Below are 22,925 nucleotides of genomic sequence, written 5' to 3' on the forward strand. Positions count from 1 at the left end.
TTTCAGTTAACCTGCTCTTCCCCCTCCCCCCCTCCGCCGCCTTTCCTTCTCCCTTCAATCTCTCCTCCCATCTTCCCTCTCTATTCACCAAGCTGTTCCTCCTCCCCTTGTTCACTGCAGTCCTCTCCCTCCTTTCTCCACCTATTACCTCCTGCCTTTACAAATATACCCTCCAATTCTTTTGTTCAGATACCTGCTGACATTTTCCTATAACTTGATGGAGGGCTCAAGCCCGAAACGTCATTTATATATTTTTACCTTTGCTATAAAGTTATGCTGTGATCTGCTGAGTTTCTCCAGCATTGCTCTTACTCTTCCCCCCACGGGAGCAGCTGAAAGATGATGTGTGCAGGGTTGAACGGCTCCTCAATGATGTTGTGCACCCTCTTCCGACAACGATCCTGGTAGATCATGCTGAGGGGAGGGGGATGGTTGGGGAGGGAGACGACAGTGATCCTCTCTGCCACTTTTATGGTTCTGTGGATTGACTTCCCATCCATTTCTCCGCAGCCACCATACCACACTGCGATGCAGCCAGACAGCATGCTCTTGATCGAGTTCATATAGAAGGGTAACATAATGGTGGCTGGTAGCTTTACCTGCTTCAGTCTTCTCAGGAAGTGCAGTCACTGTTGTGCCTTCCTGACAAGTGATGAGCTGCTGAGTGTCCACAATAGGCCACTAGCTAAGTGTACTCCAGACTCTCTACTACAGAATTGCTAATGAAGTCTGTGATCATCTCTTTCATCTTGTTCACATTGAGTCTCAGGTTGTCAGGTTGCTACTCTCGCATCATTTCACGAGATTTTCCACCTCTTCTCTGCAGTATGACATCGTTGATGATGTCATCTGCAAACTTGATGACACTGTTCGAGCTGGATCTGGTGATGCGATTGTGGGTCAAAAGCATGAAAAGTAGCGGCCTGAGTATACACCCCTGAGGTGCATCAGTGCTTCGTATGGACTATGCTCGATATTCTGCTACAACCTGGTCAGACTGTGGTCTTTTCATTAGGAAGTCCAGGATCCAGTTACAGAGAGGGATGTTAAGTAAGATGAGGCAAAATAATACAATTCAACTCCAGATATCATCCAAATTCTAAGCAGTAAACAGCAAATTAAAATTACAATTAATAAAACTGTGAGATTACATTTTCACGTTGTTTCTGACTTAAGAATTCAGTACAGGTGACCAGTGTTACAGTCATATGGGCCACACAAATTTGGCCTTAAAGAATTCACATAGCAAAATTTAAAAATAAGGAGCTATAGAAGAAAATTTACTTTCATTTAGCAGTAGGGGAAAAAACTATTATTTTTTTCTCTATTTAGACAGCCAGCATGGTAACAGGCCCTTTTGGCCCACGAGCCCAATCCCAATTGATGGCATGGTATCAGTTTTGTGCAAACCACTAAACTGTGCCACAAATCAAATTTTCCTCCACTCCCATCTCTTGACACTAGCACAAATGACACAGCCTCATGTTATGGAAAAAAACTCTTTTCTCTCACCCACCCCCCTACCAATAATGCAGGGGGTTACTGTACATTCGTCATGGCACAGCAAGCCAAAGTAAATGTTCTATTCTCACACAGGTGCTGCAAAGTACAAAAGTTACCAGTCACACCTTGATTGTTTTTCTGGTTTGGCCAGTTGTGACAAGTGAATAAATTTTTATTGACTGGATTAGGCTTGCATTTCTTTGACATTGTAGATTTGAGTAATCCAATTGAGATTCACCACTTTGGAGGGGGTTGAATAAATGTACTACACATAGAATTAGAAGGCCATTCAAGCTTTTGAGCCTGCTCCTTCATTCAATACAACCATAGCTGATGATAGCTCCTTCGAACCTTTTTCCTGGTTTCTCTCCATACCCTTTGATCCCTTTCATCAATAGGGCCAACTTGATCCAAATCTAATGAATTGGCTTCAACAACTTTCTGTGGTTGAAAGTTCCACAAGTTCACAACTCCAAGTGGAAAAAAAATCTACTCATCTTGTCTTGAATGGCTTACCCCTTATCCTAAGACTGTGACCTTTTGTTCTGGACTTACTCAATATCAGGAACGTTCTTCCTGCAATCTAACCTGTCTAATCTTGTCAGAATTTTTTTATGTCTCAATGAGATCCCCTTTAATTCTTCTAAATTTCAACGAGTATAATCCTAGTCTCTTCAAGTCTTTCTAAAATCCCGCCATCCCAGAAACCAGTCTGGTGAAATTTCACTGTATCCCTTCAATGGACCTACAGCTAATGAGAACACAGCTGCCAAACAATGAACAGTAAAAGTCCCAGAAACAGCAATATAATAGACTAGCTTTCATTATTTATTTTAACTAATCAACTTACTCTCCCAACAGCTTTAACCTTCACTCAGAAAGCACAACACTCTCTAAACTTCTTCATGTTGCCATTTCTTCACTTCCTTTTAACGAAGTAATAGTCCCTCAGCTGGGCCGTGAATTGATATACCAGTAGGTATGGGAGGCTGGCTCATTTAATAATTTGTTGATCTTTGCAAATCAACTTTGAGGTTTCAAAAATAATTTTGAGAGTACAATGCAATTGAAATAAATTATTTTTAGTAACAAACTAATTTGCTCTCTGGCAAGTAAGAATTTGCAGTTCATACAGACATATTTATGACTTTCAATTGGCCTATGGCATGCTCATGGGGAACTGAATAAATTCTTTTTTTTTTTAAAAACTTTATTTATGTCATTCAGAAAACAATTAGTACCTGACATACAACAAGTAACTCTAAACATGAATGATATTTTTAATATATATACGAAAAAAAAGAAAACCCCCTCCCCCCTTCAGCCAACTCTCCTAAGGAGAGCTATAAAGAAAAAAGAAAAAATATTAAGAAAAAATTAAGCATACATATTAAAATCTAATCAATTTAAATTGAAATGTAAATATTCTGAATATAACAACCACTTAATAAAAAACTATAATTATCACGCAAAACATACATAATTTTTTACATTATTAAACAACATTTCATCTCATTATGCCATCTATTAATATCAATCATATTTCTATCTTTCCACGTACTAGCAATACATTTTTTCGCTACAGATAATGCTAAATATACAAAAGCAAGTTGAAATTTATCCAACCCCAAACCTTTCAGAGGTTGCAAACTACCCAATAAAAATACTGTCGGATCTAAAGGTATTTTAATCTTATACAGGTATTCTAAAAATAATTGAATTTTCTTCCAAAAAGATTATAAAATGTACATGACCAGACAGCATGAAAAAAAAGTTCCAACAGAATTACCGCATCTAAAACACAAATCTGATTCATAAAAACCATACTTTTTTTTAGTTTTTCAGGTGTTAAGTATAATTGATGTAAAAAATTATAATTAATCATTGCATAGCATGCATTTATCAGTCTAATTACACTATCATAACAAATATCTAACCAATCATCCTCAGAAAAAATAAAACCAATGTCCACTTCCCATTTACTTTTAGATTTATCTCAACCCTTTTTATCCATACCATCCTGTAATATTTGATACATAGATGAAATATAACCCTTCTCTGGTACCTTCATAAGAAAAGTCTCAAATTTAGTCATTTCAGGTAAAATCATATCTCTACCAAACACATGTTTTACCAAAGATCGAATTTGATAATAAAGAAACAAAGAGTTCCGATCAATACCATAACTGTCCCTCATCTAATTAAAAGATAAAAATTTACCTTCTTTAAAACAATCTCCCAAATTTTCCACACCTTTAAATCTCCAATGTAATAAACTTCAATTGTGTATTGAAAAAGAAATAAGTTGATTATTATACAACGGAGTCAAAGCCGATAATTCACCCCTAAAACCTATCATTTTCTTTTTCTTTCTCCATAACTTCATTAAATGTTTTAATATAGGTACATTATGCTGCTGTAACAGATTTATATTCCATCTAAACAAAAATTGATGTATTTCAAATTCAGAAATATTTGCCATCTCAATTTTGGCCCAACGAGGGGGCTGTTCCAAATCCATCAATGAACTAATAAATTTAAGTTGGGCTGCTTCATAATAATTTTGAAAATTATTAACTCATATTTCCAAGTTAATTTATTCAAGGCTACTCTTGAAAATTTACCTCTCCATAAAAACTCCCTAACCATTTTATTCAAATCTCAAAAAAAAATATCAAGTAAATATGGAATAGATTGAAACAAATATTGCATACGTGGAAAAATATTCATCTTAATTGTATTTATCCTACCCAATAAATTAATAGGTAAATATTTCCACTTAATCAAATCAGCTTTAATTTTTTTAATTAATGGAACATAATTTAATTTATATAAAGATTGATAATTAACATTCAAAATTATACCCAAATACTTAATTCGATCAGTCCATTTCAAATTAATAATATTCATATAAACTGAATAATCTCCTTCACTTACCGGTAATATTTCATTTTTTTCCCCAATTAACTTTATATCCAGAAAGACATCCATATTGTATCAGACACTCCTTCAAGTGCAAAAGTGATTGAGCTGGATTTGTTAAATACACCAATACATCATCGGCAAATAAATTAATTTTATATTCCTCATTTAAAACTTTCATTCCTTGTATCTATGTATTTTGTCTTATCAGCTGTGCTAAAGGTTCGATCACTAACGCAAACAAAGCTGGTGATAAAGGACAACCTCGACGAGTTGATCGAGTCAATTTAAACGGTTCCGAAATCAAATCATTCATCAATACTCTAGCTACCGGTTTACTATATAAAGCCTTAATCCAACCAATAAAGATAGGACCAAACTTGAATTTCTCCAAAACTTTAAACAAAAAATTCCACTCAACTCTATCAAATGCTTTTTCTGCATCTAAAGATATCACCATCGGGTGATCTAAAAATTGTTGAAATCTATTAATCAAACTAATCACACGCAGAATATTATCTGAGGCATATCTATTCTTTATAAAACCCGTCTGATCCATATGGATCAACTTAGGTAAAAGTTTAGCCAATCTATTCGCTAAGATTTTAGCTATTATTTTAACAATGAAATTGGTCTATATGAAGATACTTTCAAAGCATCTCTATCTTTTTTTGGAATTTCTGTAATTAAAGCACTAGAACAAGACTCATGCAATTCATAATGTCCTCCAACTTGACGCAATACATCTCCAAACACTGTAGAGGGATCATCATAAATTTTTTTAATAAAATTCAACCGAAAATCCATCGTCCCCAGGCGATTTACCGTTCGGCATTTCCATCATAGCCATTTTAATTTCCAAATCAGTAAATGGTGCTTCCAACTCCCGTATATCTGCATCCTCAAATGTCGGTAAATTCAACTGTGATTTTTAAAAAAAAAGATCAATCGATCCATTTTCTTGTTTTCCTTCAGATGCAAATAACTTTTTACAAAATTCATCATTAATCTCACGAGGTTTATAAGTGATAAAAGAATTCCGTCTAACAGCATTAATAGTCCTCAAAACCTGTTCTTTCTTTAATTGCCATGCCAGTACCTTATGTGCTTTCTCTCCCCATTCATAATACCGTTGTTTAGTCCTATTAATCATACATTCAAATTGATAAGATTGCAAAGTATTATATTCCAGTTTCAACCTAGATAATTCTATTTTCTGATCTTCTGTAGCATCTTTCTGAAATTCATTTTCTAACTCATCAATCTGTTTCTCTAATTCAAGACTCCGATTTAATCGATTCTTTTTTATTTAGAAGCATAACTAATTATTTATCCTCTCAAATAAGCTTTCATAGCATCCCATAATACAAACTTACTTTGAACAGAGTTAGAATTTTCTTTCAAAAAAAATTTGTTTTTGCAAAAAAAATCAATAAATTTCGTATTTTTTAAATAACATTGTATTGAACCTCCAATGATAGGCCACTTGAATTTTCTCAGAGGTTGCATATGTAAAGTATAACAAAGAATTATCTGAAATCACTCGACTTTTGTATTCCGCTTGTTGTATTTTCCCTTGTAAATGTGCCGATACTAAAAAGAAGTCAATCCTTGAAAACGATTCATGTCTAGATGAGTAAAAGGAGAAATCTTTCTCTGTTGGATTAAGACGTCTCCAAATATCTACTAAATTAAGATCTTTCATCAGGGCATGAATCTGAACTGCCATTTTAGATTTCTTAACTTTCTTTGGAAGTTTATCTAATAAAGGTTCCAAAATACAATTAAAATCACCACCAACTAAAACATTATCATTAGCCTGACCCAAATATAAAAATGCATCTGAAATAAATATTTCATCATCTACATTTGCGGCAAAAATATTAAGTAAAGTCCAAAATTCACTAAAAATCTTACAATTCAATTTAAGAATACATCCTGCCTTTTCCTCCATTGATTGTAATTCAGGATAAATTCTTATGTATCAAAATTGCTACACCTCCCGCCTTGGAATTAAATGAAGAAGAATATCCATGCCCTACCCAGTCCCTCTTCAATTTCATACTTTCTTTGACATTCAAATGTGTTTCTTGTAAAAAAGCCACATCAATTTTCATTTTCTTAATATACGCCAAAATTTGCTTACGCTTAATCGGACTGTTTAAACCTCGAACATTAAAAGAAGCAAACCTCAACTTTGACATATCTACTAATATTACTAAGAACTAATAATATCTTTATATAAAAGCTCAAATCAACATAAATAGGCCCTCCAATAGGAGGAAAAAAAAAATCACAAATTAAAGGCTAGATAAAATAAAAATTAAAAAGAAAATAATTAAAAAAATAATCAAACCCCCCCCCCCAAAAAAAAAACTACCAAAGGGTAGTAATCCCTAAACAAAATTTGGGTGTGGATCACCTACCAGAGGCTGATGACTAATAGAACTTAGAGGAAATCTCTCCCTCCCCAGCCGAGCAAAGAATAACATCAAAATATCATAATAACATAAAAAATAAAATAAGAATAAGAAAATTCTTCTATTCATCCAAGAGATCCAAACTTGGAGACCCCATTTCAAGAGAAGTTGGACTCTTTCCATTCCTGTTTTTCCCATTTCTGCCATTTCTTCTGTTTCCAGAACAACCAGATTTTTCTTTAGGAGACAATGGTGGACTATGTCTTTGTCCTCTTACATCTGGCAATGAATCAGCAAAAATCACTGCTTCACGATCATTCTCAAAAAACAGAGATTGATAGTCTCCAGAAGACATGTTCAACACTGCCGGATAGCAAAAAGTAGACTTATAGCCTTTACGCCACAAAACTTCTTTAACTGGATTAAATCGACGTCGACGTTGAATGACCTCTTGACTCAAATCGGGATTTAAAAAAACTCTGCTATTCTGAATCATTAACGGAGTTTGTCGACTCACATTTTGCACTGCTAGACGAAGTATTGCTTCTCTGTCCAAATAATTCAAACATTGAATTATTACAGGTCTCGGTGGTTGACCAGGTAAAGGTGTTCTTCTTAAAGCTCTATTAGCTCTTTCCAATACCAAGCCTCCAGAAAAAAATTCTTGCCCGAGTACTTGTGGGATTCAGTCTTTAAAAAATTGAAGAGGATCTTGTCCTTCCATACCTTCTGGCAAACCAAGAATTTTCACATTATTCCTTCTGCTTCGATTCTCCAAGTAGTCTATTTAATTCCTTCTCACGTTCTTGCAATTCTATAACGAATTTTTCAACCTTCAACACTTTTTCTGTATTAGAAGCCACTTGCTGTTTACATTCCAAAAATGCAGACTGAATATTTTTTAAATCTTCACAAGACGCTTCACAGTTGCTTTAACTATTCAATTCTGAACTTATCATTTAAGCCATCTCATTCATTATAGGCTGGATGACATCATTTAACTGTTTACATTGTAGCTCAGAAAAGCTCACGGACCTTCCTCCAGAGAATGAGTAATTCCAGCGCTGTCCTTCATTTGGTGAGTAGTAGACATTTTTTTTTCAGCTCCCACAGGCAATCTTTGTGGTTTCGGCACTAAGGAAGTTAAACCTGAAGCTGTAGCAAGTTGTTTAGGCCCCAAATCTTCAACACTTCGAAAATGTAACTTCTTCTCCACTTGAGGTTTAATCTTCTTACCATTAATGGCCATAACAGTTCCTCAATACTTTAAACTAAAATTTTAAAAGTTTAAACTTGAAAACAAGGGGTTAAAAACAAGAACTTAAAAGTCCAGCCAGAGAGGTCGAGATCACACGTCTAGACTCTACGCCATCTTGCCACGCCCCCTCCCCCACTGAATAAATTCAATATTTTCTCAATCATTAACTATGAACAGAGAGCTAATGCAATCTGATGCAGTAATGGGAGAGTCAAACTGGTCTTGTTGCCTTCAAATCTTGTTCAATCTCTGGCCCCATTATTGTGGAAACACAAATGGCAATGATGAAGCATACAGGAGGGAAATAAATCAGCTCATTGAGTGGTGTCAGACCAACAACATTAGCAAAACCAAGGAGATGATTGCGGATTTCAGGAGGAAGTCAGGAGAACATGAACCAGTCCTCATCAGGAGCTCAGTCGTGAGAGGGTCAGGGACTTCAAATTCCTGCATGTCAACATCTCAGTGGATCTGTCCTGATTGCAATCACCAAAAAGGCTCACCGGCATCTATAGTTTGTAAGGTGTTTGAGGAGATTATGTCACTGAAGACTCTCAAACTTCTACAGGTGTACAGTGAAGAGCATTCTGGCTGATTGCATCACTGCCTGGTTTGGAGGTGCCAACACTCAGGAAAAGAAAAATCTCCAGAGAGTTTGTTAACTCGGCCTGTGACATTATAGGCACCAGACTTCACTCCATGGAGGAGATCTACAAGAGGCGGTGTCTTAAGAAAGCAGCCTCTATCCTCAAAGACCCTCCACCACCCAGGCCATGCCCTCTTCACTCTGCTACCATCGGGAAAAAGGTACAGGAGCCGAAAGACAAGCACTTAATAGCACAAGATCAGCTTCTTCCCATTGCCATCAGATTCCTGAATAATCAATGAACCAAAGACACTTTCCTACTTTGACTTTGTGTACAATTTTTGTAAGCTGGTTTATATGAATGTTTGCACTGTGATGCTGCCACAAAACAACGAATTTCAGACTGGTTCACAACAATAAATTCTGAGGTGTTTAACAAGCAAATAGATTCCAGCACAGTATATCCAAAATTTGTCAAGATGGAAGGTTACTTGACTCGCTGAGTTCTTCCAGCAGTTTTTCTTTTATGCCTTACATTCTACCCTGCATTTGCAGTCCCAAGCACCTCCAAACTCCAAGAATCAGTACAAGCCAGCTATGTACACCAGGTAAAGATAGAACCAAGCTCTGTTGCATGAAACTCCAAGATCAACTATTACTATATCCATATGTTGTACATATGACAGTAATCTGGCCAAAAACAAGAATGCTTCCAGTGTGCATGAAACCACAACGATCAAGACAGTTCATTTAAGAGAATAATGAAAAATAAAATTGTACTGAGGGGTTCATGATGTAACAGAAAATTTTACATTGTGAACAGGAGCTGGAAAAATGTACTGTTATTAATAGGCTGAAAAATTAGATAAATCAACCAGTTTTAATGATTTTAAACCAGCTTCTGATAATTTTCTCTGGATTAGAATCCTTGAATGAACCATACCCAGGCCCAACAAGTTGATTCTCCAAGCCAATACCGCTGCAACTTGACAAATTGATCAGATGCACATTCAAAAAGCAACCTCTGTGACCAATTCATAAATTTGCCATGTTTTAAGAGGCTCATAATCCAGAATAGTCAAAGTTTTATCCAACAGGTAGTCATTTGTAAATGATTAGCCATCTTTACTCCACCACACCATACTGCTTCAGATTTGTACAAGATGAACAGTGCTCCAAAAAAAAGTGGTCTGTGGAAAAATTACAAGAACAGTGCATATTGTCAGATCACATATTGCTGAAAAAGGACCAAAGAAAGATCATCTTCTCTATCATGCCTCTGCCAACCCAGTTTGATACCATCAACAAACATCATCAATTGCACCAGATCAAAGGATAATCAAAGGATTTGCAGGAAACACATCGTTCTTCACCAAGATTTGGAAAATAAAATCTGGAACGTTCCTTCAATTCAAGAGGGCAATCATGCAAAACAAGTCAGACACCAGAGTAATCAATATTGCTCACCTTCTTCTGCTGGAAAAATCTCATTTCATTTCAACAATGTACTCATAATCTCTACATGCAAAATTGTTAGCCTCTTATCAAGCTGAAATCTCCCCTCAATTTCTTAGTTCACACCTAACAGAAACTCAAATGAACCAACCAATACCAATGGTAATAAGAGATCAAAGGTTGGAATAATAACTCTCCTCCCGTCTTCCTAAAGGTATTCCTGCATCTGCAAAGATGCAGACCTAGAATGCAATAGAATGTTGTGTATTTACCTGGGAGAATTCAGCTTCAATAAAATCCAAATTTTAAATTTTTAATACAACATAGTAACTACCTTTCTGGTCCCCACCAAATCCACAAATTAACCAACAACTCCCACAGTTTTCCAGGTGGGAAGGAAACTGGAGCACCTGGAGGCAAACCACGGAGACTTGGGGAGAATGTACAAACTCCTCATAGACAGGTTGTTGGGGCTGTAATAGTGTTGCACTAACCACTACACTAACCATGCCACCCACCTAGGATAAAACTGCAATACAATGGATGCCCAATCTTCTACCCTAACCTTCTCCTTCACTGCCAATGTTCTGTGGCTACAACAATTTTAATTCTCAAAATACTCTCAGTAATTTACCAAGGCATCTTCAATATCACATCCTGCACCTTGATTTCTATCACTTGGAAAGCCAAGAACAGAAGTGGTGTGGAAGTATCTCCATCTGCCCACAGCCTGAAAATGAAATAAGTACCGTAATATTTTTACAACTCAGGATATCCAACATTCCCAAAAATGTTTAACAGCATCAAAGTAACAAATGGCATAGGATAACCAGGAATTCCACTCTATTTCAGTAAACCTACTCATCTCTTGCCATTTGGAATGGAAACAAATTCTGATGTCCTCAACAGTCAAGCAATTTATCAATACACGAAGAGCGGGTTTTATGACAAAATATTGGCGTTTTCTTAGGAATCACAAAATATTGTAAAAGCATGCCCAATCTTTTTTTTAAATCCTGGAACTGCTGAGAAAAATGTGGAAAGAAGATGAAAGCACAATCATGGTTTAAAATGCAATTCTGAACACTGAATCTATGCAATTACCTAATGAAGTGATAATAGCATGCACAGCCTTCAAAGTTGCAAGATTAGGGCTAATCTAGAATGAGAATTTTATTGCAACAATTATTACTTTCAGCTTTCAGAGCTTCCAATTTGTGTTCACCTCTTGACTAATTTGAAATCTCAATGTCTGCTGTGCAGAGATTTGGTTCAATTGGCAGCATTGAATCTCACACTAGAACAATACTCTAGGGGGAAAAAAGTACTTATTTCATTGTGGGCTCAGAGGTACTTTGGGAAATCCAGAAAATGGAAAAGAGACAAAAGAAAGTTTAAAAAATACTGCAAATATTCAGCAAATTGACCAGTATTTGTGGAAAGAGAAATTGAGTTAAATGCTTTAAAACTAGGACCTTTTATCAGAATTGTGAAAGGTTAAAAATCAAACATGTTTCAAGTTGCAGGGGAAAGGGAGTGGTAGAGATCATGAGTATGACTGTGAGAAGGCAGTTACAAAAAAAATGGATCACACACAGCAATGGTTCTGGTTGAGACTGGATGAAGGCTTATTAAGCACAAATTATGTCAAGAGGATTTGAAAATAGGTGAATGAAAGCAGTGAAAATAGGAATGCCTGATTTGTGGGATGCAGAGCACTGGAGTAGTAAATCTGCAAGTGCTAAACTATATAAAAGCTGGTAATATTTAAACAGGTGAGGGGTAAAACAGCACAAATAGAAAAATGACCTTTTATCAGAAGTGACCAGTTCTGACGCAAACATTATCTGAAATTGTTGAACTTAATGTGAGGACCTGAAGATTGTAATGTGGAAAACGAGATGCAGCTAGTCAAGATTATGAACATCATCAACGTAAAAGAGAGTTCAAAGAGGAAAGGAGTTGGAAAAATAAAGTCATCCTAGCCGATTGAAAGGGAGAGTCCTTCAAAGTGTGTGCATTTGCTTTTTTAATAAAACATCAATATCAAATGCGGTTAATTAATTTGAAAATGTGAAATGCAAGGGAAGGGATGAGCAAATCTCTGGATGGTATTAAAAAAAGGATGTGTTGCATCATCTGTAATTGGACGTGAAATGTCTGCACTGATTGAAAAATGAGCCAGAGCAAGATGCAACTCATGATAGCGTCATTTTGAAGATGGTAGAAATTAAAGGGTATGGTACATTGGGACGGCAGAGAAACCCTGTCCTACTGGGAGGGAAGAGGGTGCAAGAGCAGTGAGTGGAGTGGGTTAAGTCCAGAGATACCTCAGCAAAATATCAGAAGAGATGAAGTTGTGGTATGAATACACCAAAGAAAAAGTTAGGGTTGGTGCAAAAGATTTTTCTTTTTGAAATACCAAGATATTGATGCAAAAAATCCTCAACAACATTCCTCAACATATCCTCGATAGCCTAATTCCTTGACAGCATTGCAGTCTTTAATTAAATGGATTTTCTGAAATGAAATCATCTACTAGTATTCTGAACAATATAGACATTTGTTTAAAAATTGATCCCTGGCTGGAGGTATGAACCCTGCACATGAAATTATTCTGCCATTGAGTTGAGATGGTTGGAGAACTGGGTCAATATTTTCAAGCTCTTGTACACTTTGTTTAAACTGCTTAACTGTTAGAGACAACATTTCATTTGGTGACTATTTTCCATGCTCTGACCAAAAGTTTTGTAAATTAGAAATAATTAGCCAATGTTCATAACCTCAAAACTTGTTTGACAACCATATTTTTAAAAATATTATACATAAAATAAACTGCACTTATACATATTTATCCCTTTATCAAATGCTATTCATAGAATGGAAGGACGCGATTTATAATGTATAAACCTCTCAGACCAGCAAAAGTAATTTTTTTAACTAAAAAAAGTGTTTACTTATTAGGTACATTTTTACCACCTTAAAGATTACGTTGCATTTTACAAGGTAACAAGTTGTTTAAACATGGCATAATATTGCTGTTCTCATGAAATTATGAAATCTCGGACTTCTGCTGAATGTTCTAATATGGTTACATTTAGACCTGCGCACATCGCATACTACCTGCAAGGATCATATTTAGACTTTACACTTCACTACACCAAGTAATAAAATACCATAAGACAAATAACATCTTTCTGCTGATGAAAAAACATTAATCGCAAAACCCCAAACTGTTCAGCTGTTATCTGTTCTTTCAGCTACCGTTGTGTTAATTGCAGCTCCCATCCTCAATACTTGCTTTTCTTGGCTCAACAGGAAGATACAGTTTGCAACGAGACCAAAGAGACAGAGAATGAATTATTGCCTTGATTACACCAATAGCGGATTCTGAGTTTGTTTAAAAGCCGCTTTCGGGTGGCCAGAATACCCCAATGTAAAGCTGCCTAAAATACCTGAATGCAGCTGTTGGGAGGCCACCTGAAAGCAGAGAACCCTGATCCGAGGAGTACTTACCCAACCCTCCTCAGGTAGGTGTATTCTCTGCTTCCGAGCGGTCCCCCTAGGCACCTGAAAGCAGCGGGACTACAGCCACAGTTGACGGGAGCCGGTGTTTGCTCCGCGGTGCCTCTCCCCGCTGCGAACCTTTCAGGTGCCAGAACAGCACGTTCAGCACTGCCACCTGAATGTCACTTCACACACACCTGCAGCCGGCTTCGGAGCCACATTCTCCTCGCTATTCCACCTGAAAGCGGCTAAAGAAAGCGATAAACTCTGGCATTTTTTAAAAAATCATTTTTCAGAGGCTGGCACTGGTCAGCGGAGCATTTAATGCCCATCTCCAACTGTTTTTGAAAGATTAGGGCAAGCCATCCTCTTGAATTGACATGGTGAACACATTCACAATTCTGTTCAATGGGGATTCCACAATTTACATTCTTTAATGAAGGAACTGCAAAATATTCCAAGGTCACAATGGAATAAGTCTTGGAACAATCCTTGATTTGGTGGTGTTTCCGTACACTGGAGGTCTTATCATTCCTGGTAGCAGAGGTTGTGATTTTGGGACATGCTGGTGAGTAGCCCAGGCAAGCAAATGCCTGCAAACACAGCACCAGTGTGGAAGTACAACATAAAGTACAAGGGAGTTGATAGAATGCCAATCAAGCAGGCTGCTGTGTTTTGAATGATGTTCTTGAAGTTGTGCATGCAAAAGCAAATAACACCATTCCAACACTGTGTACCTTGCAGATGCTTGGCTGGTTTGTGGTATTAAAAGTGGATCTTTTTCTGTGAGATGTAAAACCTCTGCTCTGGCAAACAAAGTATGCATGCAACTGGTATTGATGAGTTTTGGATCAACAGGGACTTTAAGGAGGTCAGTGATGGGAAATGCAGCTATGTTAATGCCAATGAATATCAAAAGTAGACTTTACTTCCATTTTACTCGGGTTATGTATTTTTTTATTTTTGCTATATAAAGGACACTGTTTGACCTGCAGTTTCTCCAATATTGTTTTTATTTTTAATTATACTTGTACTAACTGGGGACAGCCATTGCTTTTCTGGCACTAATGATTATTGCCACGTATTAGCCCCTTCACAGGGTCTGCTGTACACTTGGTTATTTTGCCAAGTACCCACGTAAAGAACTGAACGTTGTAAAATCCGAAGTGGGATGTTTGCTACTTTCGAAGGATAGTCAGAGATTGAGCAGCTGAAGAAGGCTGAATCAGCGACAACCACTTCAAACTTTCCTTGACAGGATGGGACCTACCATTGAGGTGTTAACCTTGAGAGCAATTTAATTTTGGGGTCCTAAATGTCACTCACAGTCAAATGTCAAGGACAGATGCTCTCCTCTCTGGAATTTAACTCCATGGCCCTGTTTAAGTCAAGGCTGTCATCATGTCTGAAACTACAATGACATCAGCAAAGTTATTAACAAGTGCTGTTAAACATGTTGCATCATGTCCACAGGAAGCAAATGTATATATCCAACATTTCAGGCCTCGAGTCCTTCATGAAGGATGAGCAGAAAGCAGGTAGTCTGGAATGAAAAGGTATGGGGAGGAGGAAAGAAGGGCAGGGAGAAGGAGCATAGGTCAAAATTGGCAATAGGAGGGAAGGAGAGAAAAAAGGGGAGGAGATAGCTTTGGAGAGAGGGAGAGACAGAGAAAGAAGAATATTATGTGGTGTTCTTCCAATTTTAAGGTGGTATCAGTTTGGCAGTGCAGGGGGCCATGAACAGACATGTTGTCATGAGAATGGGGTGACCCATTGAACCATGGAACAATTATAGCACTGAAACAGGCCACCTCGGCCCCTCTAGTCTGTGCCAAACCATTTTTTTTCCCCCCTTGTCCCACTGACTGCACCCAACCCATACCTCTCCCATCCATGTACTTGTCCAAATTCTTCTTAAATGTTAAAATTGAGCCCATATTTACAACCAGCTCGAAGCTTGTTCCACTCTCTCTGTGTGAAGAAGTTCACCTTTATCACTCTTCACCCATGTCCTCTGGTTCCTACCCTCAGTTGAAAAAAGCCAATCTACATTTACTGTCTTATCCCCCTCATGAATTTAAATACTCTATCAAATCCCCCCTCATTCTTCTACCCTCCAGGGAATAAAGTCCTAACCTGTTTAATCTTTTCCTGTAACTCAGTTCCTGAAGTCCAGCCTTATCCTCGTAAATCCTCTCTGCACTCTTTCCATCTTACTGATATCTTTCCTGTAGTTACATGACCAAAACTGCACATAAAACTACAAATTTGGCCTCACCAATATCTTGTACAACTTTAACATAACATCTAAACTCCTGTACTCAATACTGATTGATGAAGGCCAACATGCCAAAAGTTCTCTTTACAACCCTATCCACCTGTGATGCCACTTTCAAGGAATTGTGTATCTGTATTCCCAGATCCCTCTGTTGTACCACACTCCTTAGCACTCAACCATTTACTGTGTATGTCCTTTCTTGGTTTGTCCTCTCAAAATGCAACACCTCACACTTGTCTGCATTAAACTCTGCCATTTTTCAGTCCATTTTACCAGCTGGTCCAGATCCCTCTGCAAGCTGTCTATAATACCTCCAGTCTTAGTCTCATCTTGCAAATTTGCTGATCCAATTATCACATTTTCAGATCATTGCTATAGATGACAAACAACAATGATTCCAGTACCAGTCCCTGAGACACACCACTGGTCACAGGCCTCCAATCTGAGAAGCAATCTTTCACCACTACTTTCCAGCTTCTCTCGTTCAGCCATTGATGAATCCAGTTCACTACTTCACCATGAATACCTAATGTCTGTACCGTCCTGACTAACCTAGCATGTGGGACCTTGTCAAAGGCCTCACTGAAGTCCATGGCCTCAAAAAACTAAGATTGGTTAAACAAGACCTTCCATGCACAAAGCCATGTTGATTATCCCTAATCATTCCCTGGCTATCCAAATAATTGTATAATCTGATCCCTTAGGACACCTTGCAATAATTTACCTACAACTGACATCAGGCTCACTGGCCTATAATTTCCAGGGTTACTTTTAGAGCCTTTTTTAAGCAATTGAACAACGTAAACTACCCTCCAATTCTCTGACACCACACCAGTGGCTAAGGACATTTTAAATCCTTACTATCCATTTGCTCTGAATATACCTGTAGACCCTTAGGACTTCTCTTCACATTGTTTGTCAAAGCAACCTCATGTCTTCTCTTAGCCTTCCCGATTTATTTCTTGAGGTTTCACTTGCATTTTTAAAAAAAAAAATGCACAAGTACCTTAGTTGCTCCAAGTTGCCAAAACCTGCTATTAACCTCTCTCCTCTTCTGAACCAGATCCTCAATATCCCTTGAAAACCAAGGTTCCCTATACCTTCTAACTTTGCATTTGATCCTGACAGGAATATACAAACTCCATACTCTCAAAATTTGACCTTTGAAAGTCCTCCACTTACCTCGCACACCCTTGCCGGAAAACATTCTATCCCAAACCACACATTCTAGATCCTTTCTCATTTCTTCAAAATTCGCCTACCTCCAATTTAGAATCTCAACCTGAGGCCCAGACTTCATAATTAATGTGAAGCTAATGGCGTTATGATCACTGGACCCAAAATATTTCCCTACACATAACTCTGTCACCTGTCCGGTCTTGTTCCCCAATGCAAGATCCATTACTGCACTCTCTCTGGTTGGTCCCTCTGTATATTGATTTAGAAAACTTTCCTGAACACATTTGACAAACTTTAAGCCATCCAGCCCTTTCACAGTATGGGAGTCCAGGTCAATATACAAAATGTTAATATCTCCTATCACAACTTTGTTTCTTGCTGCTGTCTGCCATCTCTCTACAGGGTTGCTCCTCCAATTCTCACTGACTATTCGATGGCCTATAAAACAATCCCATGAGTGTGGTCATATCTTTTCCGTTCCTCACCTCCACCCACATAGCCTCAGTAGACGAGCCCTGTCCTGCCTGAGCACAGCTGTGATATTTTTACTGATGAGCAATGCCACTCCTCCCCCTTTCATTCCCCCCACCCCTGTTCTATTGCATCTAAAGCAACAGAAGCCCAGAACATGGAGCTGCCAGTCTGCCCCTGCTTCAGCCACAATGTTGTAATTCTACATGCCAATCCACACTCTAAGTTCTCCTGCCTTTCCTTCCACACTCCTTGCTTCTACCGGTGCACGCAATTTTCACATCATCTTTTCTCTCCTCCAATCATCTACCGGCTCTGGCACTCTGGTTCCTCCTCCCCTGTAAATCTAACTTAAGCCTACCGGAACGGAGCAGAACTAGTAAATCTGCCTGCAAGGATATTAGTCCCCTTTCAGTTCAGATGCAAAGCGTCCCGACAGAACATGTTCCACCTTTCCTGGAAGGGAGCCCAATGATCCAGAAACCTGAAGCACTCCCTCCTCCAACACCAGGTCTTCAGTCACAAGTTAAGCTGCATTATCCTTCTATCTAGTAGTAGTAGTAGTAGTTTGCTTTATACGTTGCTTTAGGAAAAAAAAAAGACGTTTCCCCGAACCTGCAGTGCTACATAAAAACAACGCAACTACAAACAGCACAGAAACAGAAGGACCAGGCCCCAAGTGCCCGCTGTGAGCGACTGCTGCACCACCATCTTGGCCCTTAACCACCACTATATCCATTATCCACAGTGAAATATCACAGAATTAAACTCTCTGACAGACACATCTCCAATTACACACAACTACCTAAAATGTATATTAAAAAGCAGTGCCACCATCCACTGATTTTCAGAGGTAGTTCCAGAAGAGACCAGTTGAAATGTGCCTTTAGGTTTTAAAATGTCCACTAGAGACTATCACCCTATCTGAAGAGGCCGCTGCAGGATACTACCATGCTGCCATCAAGGCCAGGTTCCCCAGCATCTGCTGGACTCTGAATGTTAAATTGTCTTTTTTTTTAAAAAAAGGGAAAAAAAAAATCACTAACAGTTTGCCGTCTCTCAAGGTTGAAGCCACCGCAACTCCGCGATCCTGAATACGCATATTCAGGACCTCCAAACCAAACCCATGACCCTACCATTCCGTACACCTTGTCTGTCCGGTTTCACCACTTCGAACACCTTGGGATACTTCTCCACAACCACCCAGCAACAGGCAACATCAATTCCAGCACTGAAGACCACATCGCCCCAGCAAAGGCCTCGATCCCCTCAGTCTTTCGAGTCCACAATGTAAGCTCCATCCCTGGTAGTCGTGTCTGTACACTCCACGGCCTCTTTCAGAGGTCTGCTCTTGCTTGGCGTTCCCCAAATTTCAACGTCCGACTCCATCCTCATCAGCTCAAGGATTGAGCACAGCACCTAATTGGGGGTGGGGTTCCAGTAACACTCAGACCTCCGGAGAAGCTACTGCAGGCTTCAGCCACGCCGTCGTATTGGACGGAATTTCTAACCCCACCAGTACGTAGCACAGGAAACAATCCTGAGATCACTACCCTGGAGGTCCTGCCCTTCAACCTAGCACCCAACTCCCTGAAACACTTCTTGTAGGATCTTCTCACCCTTCCTACCCACATCATTGATCCCTACATTCCCTCCCTCCTGAGAATGCCATGAACTCAATGAGAGATTGCACCAGGAGGGCAACACACCATCTGGGATACTCTACATCTTCCACAGAACCTCTTAACTGTCCCCTGACTATGGAATCCCCTTTCACGACAGCTTCTCTCTTTCTTCCCTTCCCTTCTTAGCCACAGGTCCAGACTCTGCCAGAGACCTGATCACCATGGCTCCCTCAACAGTATCCAAAATGGTATACTTGTTATTCAGGGGAACACCCACAGGGATGCCCTTCATTGTCTGCCTGTTCACTTTCCCTCTCCTGACTGTCACCCTCCTACCCTTCTTCTGCCTTCTAGGTGTGATAGTGTCCTGTAACACCTGTCAATCACACCGTCTGCTTCCCGAATGATCCAAAGTTCATCCAACTCCAATTCCTTAATTCAGTTTGTCAAGAGCTGCAGCTGCATGCATAGTCGAAGTCGTCAGGGATATTGTTGGCTTCCCTGACAACCCACATCCTGCAAGAGTATTCCTCTGCCTTGGATGCCATATCCACACTCTATCTATCATGCCATTAGATGGCAGCCCAGTGGGTGTGAAATTGAAAATGTTGACCACTGAGAAGTCCAAAAACAAAGTCAAGGTCATAATTGTGAAGCTATTGTATTTTATGCCAGAAACCAAGGCCAATGTACTTACTGTCACAGCCCATCCCTGGAGCAATCTGTAAATTACATTAAACACAAGAGGTGCTGCCTCAAGAAGAGAGCCAACGTCATTAAGGTTCCCCATCACCCTGCTCTCGATCCCATCTTGCTTGCTATTTTCACTCAGCACCTCTAGGTTCAAGATCAGTTTATTCCAACAACTCTCAGGCTTGTGAAACTTTCTGTACTAGCCAACCATAAACTAGTCCAGTACCATCAAAATAAATGCCTGCAGTTATGAAACATCACTTTTTTTTCAGCATTGTCTCCAACTGTTAACATTTATCTCTCCTTTCTATTAATTATTTTTGTCTCGTGGCACATTGTGGGAATTTAATTCGTACTGTTGGTGCATCTTCTATACACGAATGGGTGTAATAAAGCAAGAATTTTGGTGCATCTGAACATTTCAAACCGTAAAATAGCTTCCCTCGACCAACTCAAAAGTAGATGCGGAAACCCTTCACAGGTCACACATAATCTGCAGTGAAAGAGTTCATGTATTAGATAGATAACTTATCAGAACAATTTAAAATAAAGATGACTGAACCAAAACATTAATTCTCTTCTCATGGTGTCCAATGTGCCAAGATTCACAGCATTTTCTGGATTTCAAACTCTAACATTTTGAGTTGTTTTATCTACTTTTAAAATCTAATGGAAAATAATACACAAAAGGAATGTAATCCAAAAGTCAACATTTGTACGATAGAGGTAATTTCTACACTTAATATTACCCTGCTGTGTAGTATCAAAATGGGCATTGAGAAATGCTGCCTTTATAGGTTTTAGTGAAACCTAATTTGGCAAATTATACTGACAACATTTAACAGTTAAAGGAGTCAACGTTCGTGTCAAATATCCGACATATAATGTAAGGCTCAACATGAAAAAGAAACGTGACAAATGGATGCAACCACATCTCAATAGTTCTGCGAACAACTCTCAAAGTAATTGACCGCAGCACAAAAAACTGTCCTGTCCTCCACCCCCCCCCCCCCCCCCCCCCCCCCCCCAACCATTACCTTTCCCGTTTTATGGTCGAACCAGATAAGAGCATGGTTTCTGGAAAGCACTTTGCAGTCGAAAGTGGCGTTATTCTGGGCTGGTCGACAGCGTGCCACCGATCGACCGATTTTGACAGGCTCGTCCAGGTAGACATGGCGTTCCTGAAAAGGGTGAGAGTTTGGCCGACAGGTAAAGATGGCGAGTGCCGAAGGCATATGGGACTGGTGACAAGCCTCAGTTAACGTGAAGAGAGGGAACTCGCCTTGAGCCGAGCCACTTCCTGATCCAGAGTGATAACGTCGTTGAAGATTAGAAAATGATAACCAGCCCGGATTTATATATTAGGGGGAAAATATTTGCACACAACGTCCACGAACGATTTCTGTACAAAACGAAAGACTCATCTTTCATGTGTTAACACATCCATTTCAATAAATCAGTAGCAATTCGACGCATCTCTTGTCTTTGCTTGCAGATCCGTCTGATTATTCCATCGGGTCGGAGTTTATTTACCGTCATTTAGCTTTTGAAACGACACAATAAATACATGAGAAAATTGATCATCCAGCCGCAGACAGAACGGTCGTTGTGCAGTCAGGCTGAGTGGTTTTGCCCCTACTTTGCAGGACAAGGTTATCACCGCATTTGACTCGCTGGGAACACGCTTTTCTTTTTTAAAAAGGCTGGCCTCACAGCAACAACTCGCACATCGCCAGCCCTCCGCTTGGGCAACGGAGACGGCCCTCGACGTCGTCCTCTCTTTGTGAGCCTTTCTCCTGGCCCCCCCCGTGCGCAGAGAAGCGGACCCCAGCGCTAGGCCGCAGGCTCGATTCGATCCCGAGAGCCGAGTCCAAAGTCGTGAACTTGTGACCCGAAATCAAAACAAATCCTTTCGATCAGACACCAGGATCCGAGCCAGTACCAATCCACAGAGGGGGTGGGGAGCGGGGAAAGCCTCGCCTTCCGCACACGAGCCCGGGCGAATGCAAGGCGCGCTCGCCCAACACCTGCCGTCGTGACGGCTGGAAGACGGAACAGGAACTACGCTTCGCACGCACGGTCGCTCTCCGCCGAGCCCGAGCCTGTAACACGTCCTCCCCGAATCACTCCCACCGCCATCGTTTCACCGCATCGGCAACAACTTGATGGCGGAAACACCGGCTCCGTCCGATTGACACCCGACGCAGCGAATAGGCGGGCAAGGGACTGCCAATCAGAGCGTGGAGGCGGGTCTCGATTGACGCCACTCTGCGGTGTCAATTGACGTGCATCTAAGCCAATGAGCCTGGTCATAGCCACGTGATCCGGTTCAACCTATCAGGAGCTCGAGGGTGGGATGAGTGACCACAAGGTGGGGAGCTGTTCTGTCAATCTGCTGCAAGTTTATTGAAGAGAGCAAAGATGAAACTGTCGTCATTTAATGCTAGTTATGTAGAATCACGTCTTTGTTACGACCACCACCTTCGCTGAACGTCCCTTGGTTCAGAAATTCATGTGAAGAGGAAGTGCGACAGCATGCCGCACACCTTGGATTGCGTCACGCGTTTGGCAAACAGGTGCGTCAGCGCGTTGACGTCGACGTGGGTCCTCCGGCCCGCGTTGTTGGGGAGGGAGGGAGGGAGGGGGGGGGCGGCGGGGAGAGGAGAGGAACATGGCTCTGCGGGGGCTGACAGGCGATGGGGACGATCTGGAGGACCTGTTGGATGGCACGCTTCTCGACAAAGATTATCCGCGCGATGCCGACCGGTCTCCCGCCCTGCCCTGGGATAGGTTCAACGCTTGGGTTCACTGTCTGTGCGTCGTGGGCTTTGACCTGGAGCTGGGGCAGGCTGTTGAAGTGAGTTGATCGCAGTGACAGAGTTTGTTTGCTGGAGTTGTTCCCGGCTCCTTCAGCTGCAGTCAATGCCGCGGTTCAGTCTTGCTGCCGTCGTCTTGAGATCGGTACTGAATGATGTGAGGGCAGCGGGGCCGCTCTTTGTTACAGGGCCATTTTTTCTGGGAAGGAAAC

At 40.1% G+C, this 22,925-nt stretch overlaps 2 protein-coding genes across 12 annotated transcripts in view; one reads left to right on the forward strand and one right to left on the reverse strand.

Annotated features, from left to right (window-relative positions):
- slmapa (sarcolemma associated protein a) overlaps positions 1–22,101 on the reverse strand; it is a 173,928-nt gene extending 151,827 nt beyond the window's left edge. For 6 of the 10 annotated variants that reach the window (XM_069939609.1, XM_069939605.1, XM_069939606.1 and 3 more), the window contains exon 1: positions 20,935–22,100. In XM_069939609.1, coding sequence (XP_069795710.1) covers positions 20,935–21,132 — 198 coding nt within the window. In that variant the 5' untranslated portion in view covers positions 21,133–22,100. Of the gene's footprint in view, positions 1–20,934 lie in introns of all 10 variants that reach the window. The other 4 variants (XM_069939610.1, XM_069939607.1, XM_069939612.1 and 1 more) reach the window with 3 other exon arrangements.
- A 456-nt stretch (positions 22,102–22,557) lies between these two features.
- dennd6aa (DENN/MADD domain containing 6Aa) overlaps positions 22,558–22,925 on the forward strand; it is a 103,046-nt gene continuing 102,678 nt past the window's right edge. For both annotated transcript variants that reach the window (XM_069939615.1, XM_069939616.1), the window contains exon 1: positions 22,558–22,754. In XM_069939615.1, the coding sequence (XP_069795716.1) occupies positions 22,569–22,754 (186 nt within the window). In that variant the 5' untranslated portion in view covers positions 22,558–22,568. The remainder of the gene's footprint in view (positions 22,755–22,925) is intronic.

Source organism: Narcine bancroftii, chromosome 5 (genome assembly GCF_036971445.1).
Source record: "Narcine bancroftii isolate sNarBan1 chromosome 5, sNarBan1.hap1, whole genome shotgun sequence".
Taxonomy (NCBI): domain Eukaryota; kingdom Metazoa; phylum Chordata; class Chondrichthyes; order Torpediniformes; family Narcinidae; genus Narcine; species Narcine bancroftii.